At 51.0% G+C, this 12,278-nt stretch overlaps 1 protein-coding gene across 1 annotated transcript; it reads left to right on the top strand.

Moving 5' to 3' along the window:
* Window positions 1–2,057: 2,057 nt before the first annotated feature.
* Window positions 2,058–11,748, top strand: LOC308192795 (uncharacterized protein; the record flags this gene model as incomplete). Its single annotated transcript, XM_080586707.1, has 5 exons — window positions 2,058–2,085; window positions 4,216–4,400; window positions 4,976–5,126; window positions 7,544–7,641; window positions 7,744–11,748. The coding sequence occupies 5 exons, from the start codon at window positions 2,058–2,060 to the stop codon at window positions 7,942–7,944; spliced, it is 663 nt and encodes a 220-aa protein (XP_080442833.1). The 3' UTR covers window positions 7,945–11,748.
* Between the last annotated feature and the right edge of the window lie 530 nt (window positions 11,749–12,278).

Raw genomic sequence — 12,278 nt, 5'->3', positions numbered from 1 at the left:
GACTTCTCCGTGGAGCAGCGTGCGCCTGACAGCTAGCTGGAGACAGCACACACGGCATTGAGTCCGCGCTCCGAGTGCGGTCCTGAGTTGCAGTAAAGGTAAAACAATTGCAGACTGACAGTTTAGCTTCTAAGGAGCATCTACAGATAGCACGTTTGCCTCTGATGCTTAAAAGGCGAGGGTCCGAGATCACATTTCACGGACTGCTTCCTAGAGATTTCAAGAAATGCAATCGTTCTGAAGCACAGCCGCGCTCCGTTATTGTTGAAAGGGAACGAACTGCCTTGAGACCCGTTACGTGGGAGGGAACCGGGGGCGGAAGTGACGTCAGGGCGTGCCCTCACCGAGGGCCAAAACGGCTCCGTGATTGGCTGGACCGTGAGGGCGGATGCGGTGTCCGAGCGAGCCGTCAGTGAGGGCGGGAGCATTCCGGGATTGGCTGGGAACCCAGGGCGGAAGCGGCGTCACGGCTAGCCTTCACTCAGGGCGGAAACGCTCCGTGATTGGCTCGGAGGAACCCAGGGCGGAGGTGCCGTGCAGGGCTTGCCGGCACTATGGGCGGCAGCGGCCGGGTCGGGCCGCCGAGGCGCGGTGCCGGTGCCGCCCCGGGCACGGAGTAGCGCGCACCCCGAGCACACGGCGCTTGCCAGCTTTACGGGAGCAGGTTATGTAGCGGGGCTACATAACACAGAACAGCTTCAGCTGTCGGGGGAGGGGAAGGCGACGGGGTCTGGCCGCGATGCCGGGGCAGCGGGAGCCTCTCCGGCTGCCGAGCTTCAACCTGCCGCACAGCTCAGCTCAGCGCCGCGCAGCCGTTTCCTCGCCCCGTTCCTCCAGTCCCCCCGCTCCGGGAAAGGCGGGAGAAGCGGGGGTGGGGTGGGTAAAGCGTGCGCGTTGAGATAAAGACAGTTTAATAGGACAGCAAATTAAGAGAAAGTAACGACAACAGCGTGTACGCACACGCAAAGCTACCGCCGCGCGCGTGTCCGGTTGCCCGGCCGGTTCCTGAGCAGCAGCCGCCCCCCGGCCGTCCTTCCCAGTTCCGGACGCCCCTTCGCGGCCAGCTCGGGTCGCCGTCCCGGTCGCGTCTCCTCCCGGCTCCCGGAGCAGACAAAGCGTCTCCCCTCCGGCCCGAGCGCGCTCAGCGCTCGCAGCCCCTCCTCGTGCGGCGGCTCCGCTCCCCCTTCTGCCGCGCCCGGCCGGCCGCCCGGGCCTTCCTTGCCGACGAGAGCGGCCCGGCCCGGCCGGCCGCGCGCAGGTCCCGCGGCGCTGCTCGGTGCCGCCGGGGCGGGCGGCCCGGGGCCCCGGCCAATGAGGCGGCGGGCGGCGGCGCGGCTCCGGGGAGAGGGGCGGGGCATGCAAATCACGCCGGAGGGGAGGGGAGGGGGGCGGGCGAAGGGGCGGGGCGAACGCCCAGAGGAGGCCGAGCTGCGCCAATCAGCGCGGAGCGGAGGTCGGGCGCAGGGGCTCGGTGGGCGGGGCACGCGGGCGGCGAGCCGCGGGGAGGGAGAGGCGGTGCCGGGGGCGGGGCATGCAAATTCGGCGCGGGGCCGAGCGAATCGGGCGCGCGGGGGCCCGAAGGGGCCGCTGGGAGGCCCCGGCGACGCGGCGGCGGGGCGCTCGGGGGTCGCGGCTGCGAGCGGAGCGCCCGAGAGTGGGCCAGAGCGGCGGGTTGAGCCCCGGGAGGGCGGGGGCGGGCGGTGGAGCAGCGGCCGTGAGGTGGGGGTGGTGGGCGCGGGAGGGGGTGCGTGTGTGCGAGGTTGAGTGAGCGCCGCTGCGCTTCAATGGCCGGCAGTAGTGGCGCGGAGGGTGGCGCAGTAAGCGGGGCGTTGAAGGGGGTTCCGGCGCCTGCCAGTGAATTGGCAGAGTAATTAGGAACCGGCCGTTCCGTCACGGGATGTTCGCAGTTTCGGTTGGCTAGATGGAAAGGGACCGTAGCGTCCGTATCTGTATCCTTGATCGTAGTAGCAGGAGTTTTGACGGCCCTTGGTTGTTGCATTATCCCCTGTGTAAAAGGACTGGTACAGCGGCTCACTGAAACTGCGCTGTTGAAACAAATGACCGTGGAGCCACCACCTTACTCACGTAAGGCGATGATATTAGAGGGGATGGAAAGCAAAGAAGGTGAAGAAGAGGAAGAGATCTACCAAATTACACCGCAGAGAAAAGTTTTGCAAAAATCAACAATTTATAAAGAAGAAAAGGGGGGAATTGTGGGAATAAAAATGTTGTTTTTGCAGAGTTACGTTGTTTAGAGGGAAGGAATGCGGTGTTGAGATAGGCTCGCAGTGATAAGAAAGCTTAACGGACAACCTTGTAAAATGCAGACAACCGGACTCCTCAGAGCAGCTAGGTGAAAATCACGGTGTCAAGTCAGATCAGTGAAGAAACATTACCGCTTCAAACAGTAAAAAAGTCAAAAGAAATTTGAAATTGAACAGGCCGGCAACTGAAGGCCACGTAGTGTCTGTGAAGCGTCGGATAGGTTGTGAACCCGGAATACCCAGTCAGTGGGGAAACACGGGAGGGTCCCGGTCGTCGAGAAAGAAAGTACATAAACTGTACTGTGTGACTAGTAGGCGCGCTCCTGCTTGTGGGACGCGTGCCATTGCGATCGCGAATAAATTACTACTTCACTGAGATCCTCGCCTGAGCCTAAGCTACTGGCTACGGAGTGTTTCTCACACTCCCTGCGCGTAATCCTGGCTACAATATACCGTGTTATCGAAGGTGCCTTTTAAACAACATTGATAGAAACTCAGGGGGCGATAGTACTGACCCTGGGTGTGGAATTATCCACGCAGGGAATAATCCACGCTGCACCAAATATGGTAGCCACAGGAGCGCTAATATACATAGCGCGTGCCAGATGCGACGTGAGAATCCTGCACCTGGATGGCCTGTCCCAAATGGCGAGAGGTGGTACTGGCTACGTGGCAATAAAGCCAGGAAGGTGTTGCCCCTGGGATGGAAGGGAGCTTGCACCCTGGAGGCAGTAATTCCAAACGTGACTATTATTGAAGACCCACAAAGCCAAAGCCCCCTTGAGACCACACGCAGGATTAAGCGGACTCCAGACAATTCTCTAGTAAAATTCTCTAGTATTTCACAGCTTTGCAAGGTGGTTTTTACCTCGGTGAGGGGTGGGTGAATTAGAAAAAGCTATTGCAAATATCTCCGCTATAACTGAAGAACTAGAAAATAAGTTTGATAAGTTTGCAAAAATAGCACCGTAGAATCGAATAGTATTAGATTCATTAATAACCTCATAAGGAGGAGCGTGCACTGTAATTAATGCTAGTTGCTGTATAGATGTAGATCAAACGGGACGGATTTGACTGATATTTGGGGGGAAAAAAAGGTATACTGGGGGGCGTGGGGGGGGAAAGATCCTACATAGAGTAGCTCAAGATGACAGTTCCTGGGCATTTAGAAACATGTGGGAGAAACTAACTTCGTGGTTACCTGAACAGAATTGGCTCAAACAACTATTTGTTGGTATTGTAAAAATAATGGCGTTGTACGCCTCCCATCCCCCGTGACATCCAAAGAAGACTATTGCGCCTTAACGTTGGAGAAACTCAAGAGCGCGGTACGTGAAGAGGTGCAAAAACAACAGTAGGAGTAAGGAAAGGAGAGGAGGGAGCTGTGAGAAACTAAGTTGTGTTTTTGCAGTAGAGAACTAATTTTCTGTATTCCGAGGTAGTTGTGCAGTCATAATGAGGAGAAACGCCACGTGGGTAAGCGGACAGTAGGCGGCCTCACTGTTCCGAAATAAGGCAGAAGCTTGAGGAAAAACAGGTTGAGCAGCGTGGGCACGGTAAAACAAAGATCACAGGTTCCTGAAACATAAGAAAGGGGAAAAAAAAAAAAAAAAAGGAAATACGAAGGGAGAAATTAAAGGGTTGAAAAAGAAGTAAAATTGTACATACATGGTACATACAGGGGAGGGGATCGGGCGTCGGGGAACAGGGAATAAAAGTTGATGCTGTGCTTACTGCAATGCGCTCCTGATCGGCAGGACGCCCGCCACTGCAACCGCGAATAAAATAGCCTCACAGAAGATCGCGTGTCAAGAAAATTATTTGAGATGTTTCTCGCAGACAGACTTGACGAGAGAGGACCAAGAACACCCGCGCCTTCTTTAAAAATAAATAAATAAATAAATAGATAAAAAGGCAGCACGGGGGCAGCCTCAGGGTCGCCTTCCCACAGGGAAGCGGCGCCGTGATTGGCTGGACAGTGAGGGCGGAAGTGGCGTCACGGCTAGCCTTAACTCAGGGCGGAAACGCTCCGTGATCGGCTCGGAGGAACGCAGGGCGGAGGTGCCGTGCAGGGCTTGCCGGCACTATGGGCGGAAGCTGTCGGGCCGGGCCGCCGCGGCGCGGTGCCGCAACGAGGTTGGTGGTCGGCGCCGCCCCGGGCCGGGCCGGGAGGGGGCGAGGCGGCGGGCGGTTGGGGCGCCACGCGGTCGGCGGCTTCTGCGGAAACGGCCCTTGTGCGGGGCGGGGGCGGCGCCGGAGCGGAGCGGAGCGGACCGGGCGTGCGGCGGGGTCCGCACTGCGCGGGGCTTCGGAGGGCTGGGGGAGAGGGGGGCGAAGCGGCGCGGGGGGGGGCGGTTGCGTGCGCTTGGCCGACTCCCCTCTGGGGCGGATGGACTGCTCCGTCCCGCGGCATGCTGGGAGCTGTAGTTCTGTGGCGCGCGGCCGGTCTTTCCCCGAGCCGGGGCCGCGGCCGGGGCCGGGCCGTGCGCGCCGGGAGGCGCAGGTTGCCGCTGGCTGCGAGCGCGGCTGCCGGCGGTGAGGCGAGCGAGAGCCTTCGGGGGCGCTTCCCCGGAGCGTCGGGCCGGGAGGGGTGGGGGCTGCGGCGGCCGGGCGCGGGTCCTCGCTGCGCTCGATCGTCGGGCTGCGCCTCGGAGGTTTTCCTCCCCCCGCGCGCTGACGGCCGGCTCTCTCCTTTCCCTGCGGCTCACCAGGGCAGAAGCAGCTCCCCGCCGCTGGGACCCCCGCGGGGTTTGTCGCCGAGCGAAGGTGGCGCGGCAGCTGAAGGGAGGAAAGCTGCAGCTGGCGTGCTGCAGTCGCAGGTTTCCCAGGAGAAAGAGCAGCCCGTCTGTCCCAGCTGTCCGGGTAAGTCGCAGCGACCTCCGGGTGAAATCCGGGCGTGAAGGGGATTTTGGTGGCTCTCTTAGACGGCTAGCCCTACCAAAGGTCGCATCGGTTACAAAAGGTAGTAGTAACCTTGCAGTTTGTGTGTTCTGTAGCGTCTGTAGCACAATAAACTGGCAGGTGAAGGAATGAGCGGGTACAAATACACGTGACTCTACAGCTGAGATTAAATAACGTGCAGGTTCTTCTGTGTTTTGTCTTTCAAAGCGCGTTGTTTGACTCGGTGGTCCTTAACGATGATCCTCGGTGGTCCCTTCCAACTCAGGATATTCTACGATTCTGTTGTTGCCGAGCGCCTGAGCTTTTTGCTCACATTACTGAAGAAAGGAATGGCTGTGCTTCTTCCCCACCCCCCCCTCTTTTTCTTTTTTTTTCCTCCCGCTTCAGCTTTAAGAATTATCCTAGAAACAATGAACAAGTGCTTGCAGGGCTTTATGGAACGCTAGTTGCGGTCAGTCAAGAACGACTTGGGAGGCAATTCCTTTCGTGGAATTGTAGAGTGATCGAGAGATCAAGGCCAGCGTTGTGAAGAAATAGTGCCAGGTTATAGTCACAGGTGACTGCCTTCTGAAGGGAACAGAGGCTCCCATCTGCAGATCAGACCATCTTTACCGAGAGCTTTTCTACCTGCCTGGGGCTTGGATCAGGGACATTGCTAGCGAGCTTACGAGCTTAGTTCAAACTTCAGATTATTCCCTACTCCTGCTCTTTCACGTGGGTACCAACAAGTTTGCAGCAAGAAGTCTGTGTTCAATCAAAATAAATTTCAGGGCCCTGGGAAGATAGCTAGAGGATTCAGAAGCACGGGTTATCGTCTAGTATTTTGGGATATATTAAACACAGCGTAGCCAGCTGGTCAAAAGAGGTGATTCTCCCACTGTATTTAGCGTTGGCGAAGCCTCTCCTTCAATATTGTGTGCGATTCTGGGCTCTACAATATAAAAAGAACGTTAAGATCCCTGAAAGCGTACAGAGGAGGGCAACAAAGCCGGTAAAAGGATTGGAAGGCACGCCCTGTGTGGACGCTACGGTACTTCGGCTAGCTCCTCGGAATTGTATATAGTCATGAGTAACGCTCCTGATTCTAAATACATAGTCTTTCCCTGCATATAAGCCGAACGCTATTCTACAATCGTTTGCTTCTTCCGGCAGTGGATCCTGTCTTTCAGTGATTTATGGGTACTTTACATGTCCTGGATATTGCTTTCCAGATACCTGGAGCTTGCTAGCTTTTCTGTCTCCCAGACGTGTGGCTGATAGTGGTCTAGTCTTGTGAGCTGTGCTGCCGTGAAGTCTGTCACCTGTTGATGTTGAAGGTACTTTTCTGGAAAGAGGAAGGTGGTAGGTACAGTTTCACACCAGGCCATCAACAAAATCACGTACTCTTTTTATCATCTCCAGACGTGTTTCCTTCGGTGGCTTCTGGACTTTGGTCCATATTGTAGGCCCCGAGAAGGAAGGAGGTTGGCTTTTCATAACCACAATTTCTTCCAGCTGTTTCAGATGGATTTCATGGTTGATTCTAGTTGAAATGACTGCCTCAGGAAAAAAAAATAACAAAAATGGTAGTCCAAACAACTTATAAAAAAATAAAAATAAAAAACAAACGAAAACACCGCTCCCATTTCCTCACAGCTTATTCATTTGCTGTGGTATCTTCTTTATGGAAAGAAGTGTCCTTTCCTTCCCAAGCTGTAAAGGAAGAGTTCAGGTACTCTTCACTTGTGCGCTTTAATCTGTGACGTGTTTGTTCGCATAGAACTTCTGGGAAGTTTGGCGGTAGAGTTTAGGGTTTACATGTTAGGTAAACAGAAGTATCGCTCAACTCAGAACATAGTTAAATAAAAGTACAATATTTATTTAAAATGAATAAGTGTGTGTCTATAGTCTTGTGTCCTTTCTTTGCAGAACTCAATAGTTAGCCTTTATACATATTTCTAAGTTGCCCGGTTTATCAGTGTACAACACAGCATTCGGGAATATCATCTGAGATTTTAGGTGAAGAGGACTGTCCTTTGTTCAGTTGTGCACTCTTGTGTGTCAGCCCTGATTCTGAACCGTATAAAAGCTGGAAACTTCTTTCCGGTTTTCTCTCTAACCTCACTGAAGTGTGGGTACTTCCCAGCGTACGTGATGCTATTCAGCATGTGGATATTCTGTTTCCTCACACTAGCTACAATTCCGGTGAAGTTACGCATCTTGAGCCTGCATGTTAGTGTTTCATCCTTTCAGTTCCACAAAAGGAGGGTTCAGTGGAAGTTTTGAATCCTGTAGAGTGGAATACAGGTTTTTAGCCTCAAAGGCTTTAGTTATTTTTCCCTGGTGAGCTTTGGAACAGAAGATATGTAACATTAACAATTTTTTATTATTCATTTCAGGACTCTTTGACAGCCCTCCTGGATCCGATGATGCAAAGCTCACTGACATATCCTACCCAGGAGACCAACAATCGGTGACGTTTGGAACCAAATCCCAGGTGGGAAACATAAGTGATCAAAGTGGAGCAAGAATTCGTGTTGAGCATGGGGATTCAAATAACAAGTGCATTTTCGGGAACTGGCTCTATCCTTCATCGCAGGTGAAAGCAGCTCTGTGGGCCCTCCAAGGAGGCACCTCTGCAGTGATTGCAAGTGGAACCCACCCAAAGATCTCGGGTCATGTCATCACAGGTGTTGTGGAAGGGAAGAAAGTTGGAACTTTTTTTTCAGAGGTAAAACCTGCAGGTGAGTACGGAAGTAACATGTACATTGGGAGCTGTAGAGATTTCCTGGAAGTTTAGGGTCAAAATTTGGCTAGGCCTGCCTGTTCAACAAATGGGAAACTACGCTCTGCTTGACAAACGGCTTTTGAAAGGTAACTTTTAATGTTGGAATAGAACATCTTGAATCCTCTGCTCGGGTTCCTTCCAGCTGATGACTTGCTGCATCAGACTTGCATTCAAAGAACTGGGTAGAATTTGTATTGCTTTTAGTCTTAGAGGTTATCATCTATTATTGAAGATTCCAGGGTGAAAGCGTGCATATAGAATGTACGGCTGAACTAAGATAGTGTGTAGTTTGGGTTTTTGTCGTAAGTTCTTTTAATGACTCGGTCTTTTGTTACCGTATGCAGGAATGTTTTCCTGCCTCTGTGTTGCTGTGACAATGTAACAAGGGCCGCAGAAAGTCAGACCAAAGATCGGTGGTCTTAGCAGAATGGAACGAGTATAGAGCGATACTTGTGACTTGCACTTTAAGACAAGCCAATGCCTTTGAGTATAAAAACGCTTAATGTGTTTCTTGTAAAAATCGGCCATATCCTTTGAACCCATGTAAACACTTAGCATCCGTGGGTCACAGCAGTCACGAGCCTTAACTAGGTATTGTGCGTAAACTCTGGAGCTAGCACTATGTGGAGAACTGCTTCCTTTATTTTGTGTGTGTTTGTGGGCAGGAGGAGCGTTGAAGTTTGCTTCCTGCTAGCTTTTGATGCCCCCGCCTTCTGTATGGAAAGAGAACACGGGTGATCGATCTCTGTTCAACTTCTATGATATGAGACATCGTCTTTTCCCTCATCGTCTCTTTGTCACATGAAAAAGGTTTTTTCTTAGTCCTTTTCTACAGAAACTGTTCCAAAAGTTTGGCGATCCCTGTTTCTCTTGGCTGAAACTGTTTTTATTCTACTGTGACCTTTTTAAGATAGGCAAAAATAAAATTCTGTGTAGCATCCAAGATGCAAATGAACCTTCAGTTTATGAGATAGCAAGGCTAACTTTGAGTTTTGATCAGACTGGTGATGTTTCTTGTTGCCTTTCCTAGGCCTTTTCCAAAAGCTTAAACGTGTAAGTTGCTCTTCGACGCTGATGAGCATTGGGGTGATGTTTTCATAGGATTATGTGCAGTACCGAGGCCTGATTTCCCCTTTTGCCTCTGCATTTCTTCACGTTTATCTGCTTTGAATTGTGCTTGCTATTTGGTTGCATAGCGGCTGCAAAGGAATCACAGGCTGGTTGAGGTCGGAAGGACCTCCAGAGGTCACCCGGTCCAACACCCCTGCTCAAGCAGAGCCACCCAGATCTGGTTTTCCAGGACCACGTCCAGACAGGTTTTGAAACCTCACAAAGACCGTGACTCCACGACCTCCCTGGGCAGCCTACGCTAGTGCTCAGTCACCCTCACAGCGAAAAAGTATTTACTGATGTTCAGGAAACCACAGGAGGGGAACATCCTATGTTTCGGCCTGTGTCTGTTGCCTCCTTTTTTGTTCCTTGGGTACCAGTTAGAAAAGTCTGGCTTTGTCTTCCTTCCACCCTCCCTTCGTGTATTTACAGACATCGATGAGATCCCCTCCAAGCCTCCTCTTCTCCAGGCCGAACGGTCCCAGCTCTCCCAGCCTGTCCTCATAGGAAAGGTGCTTCAGTCCCTTACCGTCCTCGTGGCCCTCCGTTGGACTCTTTGCAGTGTGTCCAGGTCCCTCCTGTACTGGGAGGCCCAGGCCCAGCACTCCAGGTGCGGCCTCACCGTTCCTGAGCAGAGGCGGAGGATCGCCTTTCTTGACCTGCTGGCAATACTTTGCCTAATGCCACCCAGGATACCCTCAGCTGCTTTTGCAGCAAAGGCACATTGCTGTTTCGTGTTCAAGTTGGCGTCCACCAGGAAACTTAGCTCCTTTTCCGAGAAGTTCCTTTCTGGGAAAAAGTGCGATATCAGCGCTTTTCACTTTGTCCTACTGCAATAAATTTGTATCAGCTATAAAGCTTTTCATCTTGTAACCCCACGTCTCAGACGATTACAAATATGGTGAACAGCAAAAGTAAAGGTGAAATCTTACTGCGACCCTTCCTCTACCATGGAACGTGGTTACTCCCATTCTTTCTTTTGTCTTCTGTCTTCCAAAACACACTTGAAATACTCAGGTACCTTTTTAAAATGAACTCTTATCTCCTCGCGTGTGTCACTTTTTTTCAAAGAACACGAAAATACGCTCTACTTTATAAAGTATGACCTCGCTTTAAAAAGCTGTTTTAACGCTCCTTAATTAAGTCTTCTTAATCAAGTGTCCGCTAGTTCTTTTCTTACCTCCTGTTATTTTCCTTAATGTGGGAATTCCTGCTCTGGCAATTTCTGTAGGACGCTTCTGAAATAGAAGTCCGGGCCTATTAGTCACATTTCAAGTCATCTGTCCTACAGACAATTTCAAGAGAGTTAAAAATGAAAACGTAGCCTATCCGTGAGCTACTTGAGAACTCCTTAGTGAAATGCTGCGTGAGCCTTTTGACTTGTTACTTCTGCTTCTGTTTCAAAACTTGTTCTGTATCGTTTCAGTTTGAGACAGGTTCTTTGATATCCACGCCAAGAAGAAAACCTTTCTTCCGTAGGAACCCTTCAGTGTGCACAGGGAGAGGCGTGGAGAGAGCAGCTATTCTGCAAGCTGTTACTCAGGCCGCTTTTGGCTTCCAGCGCTGTTTGTACATTCCCGTGTTGTTTTGCAATCTTTTCTCTTTTCGTTAGTTGTCTAATTAAACTTTTTCAAAGGATGCCTCCCTGTTTTCAGTTTTCTCCTAAATCTCTCCTGAGATTTAGCCGTCCTTGTATTCTTTTGCTCTTTGTCAAGTCTCTTTGATACAAGCTGTGTGCAGCTTTGATACGAGCTTGTTTGTCCCCTATGACCTGGATGATCTTGCTGAATCTCCGTGATGCCTTGAAAAGGGCTGTGCTCGGGGACCGTGGCAGCATTTTGGTATCTGATACAGATTTTCCTGTTCTGGCATACAGTGAATTTCTTTGATATGTCTATTAGGACCGTACCTGTTTTCCTGCTTTGAGTAAAGAGTTGGAAGATGAAAGGTTAGCGTTCGTTTCCTCCCACATGGGCTGTAACCTTTGTCTGCGTGTCTTGTGGTTGTGTTTTGTTTGTTTGTTTGTTTTGGCAGGCCCTCCAGCAGAGCAGCAGGGTGAAAGGGCTCGAGCTGGTGGCAGGACCCTGGCAGCTCTGCAGCCTGAGCAGGTGAGAGAACAGTATGTGCTCACTCTTTAAGGTTGGGAACACGTGGCAAGCCTTAAAATACAGGTTTATAACACAAATGGGTCCTGGAAAAAATCAGCTGGCTCCAAGCATCCAGGGAGTCAAGACGGCGAGAAGATGTGTCAGTAGAAATGAGCTGAAGTGAGCCAGATGTCAAACACCACGGACTTCATATAAGGATGCAGTTCAGAAACTTTTCTCTTTCAGAGAGCGGAGATTGATTATCGTCTTGCTGACTTGTTACCTGATCAGAGAGAAGAAATTCTCTTGGCAAACGAGAAGGACTTAGAAGAAGCTGAAAATAAAGGTAATATTATGGGTCCTTTCATGGTACTCCTGTTGTCATGAGCTTTTCTGGGCCTCAAAGGAAATGAGCAGAACTAGAATATTCCGTCACCTGCAATTGGATATTACGGCTGTCACAGGTTAGTGAGCCCAGGACTTTGAGAGCTTGTCAGTGGAAACAGCTGCAGCTTCCATAATTACATGAGAGATGTCTTCATCAGAGAAGACAGAGAGGCCTTTGAAAGCAGCAACCCACGGCATTGTTTAAAAAAAAAAAAAAATCTAAATAAATAAATAAATAGCGTTTTCTTTTGCCAAAGGAGGCTCGCTTTAGGAATTGAATATAGCAAGTATCTGCCCTGTTATCGTCATGTATGAAATAGCATGAGTATCTCCTGGGCTGGTTAACGTAATGTTTGGCCCCTGTGGGGAAGGTTGTTACTGAAAAATGATGCTTTCCGGAACGAACCATATTACCTTCTGACTGAGGAAAGTACAGTTCAGGCAGCATAGACTAAATCCGTTCTCTTGCGTTCGAGGGGTGCATCGAGAAGCTGGTCTTGGGTTAGAAAATGTGTGAAACTGGCACGTCGCAAACTGTAATGCAGAGAGATCTTTGATAACAAAAGTGTATTTCTGTTGGTGAGTTACTGGAAGGCTGCAAGAAGTCTTGCCTCAAAAGACTCTTCTGAAATGAATTCTGTTGCCATCCCAATTTTTTTTTTTCTACGGGCACATTCTTGGGACTTGCTTCTGCAATGTCGAGAGTTATTCAGGGTTGGTTTTTGATACCCAGCGTAGAGAAGGAGTTAGCTTACGTTCAGG

The sequence above is a fragment of the Anser brachyrhynchus genome (assembly GCF_964034855.1).
Source record: "Anser brachyrhynchus genome assembly, chromosome: 3".
Taxonomy (NCBI): domain Eukaryota; kingdom Metazoa; phylum Chordata; class Aves; order Anseriformes; family Anatidae; genus Anser; species Anser brachyrhynchus.
Note: the sequence above shows the minus strand (reverse complement) of the source record. Positions and strands in the feature narration are given on the sequence as shown.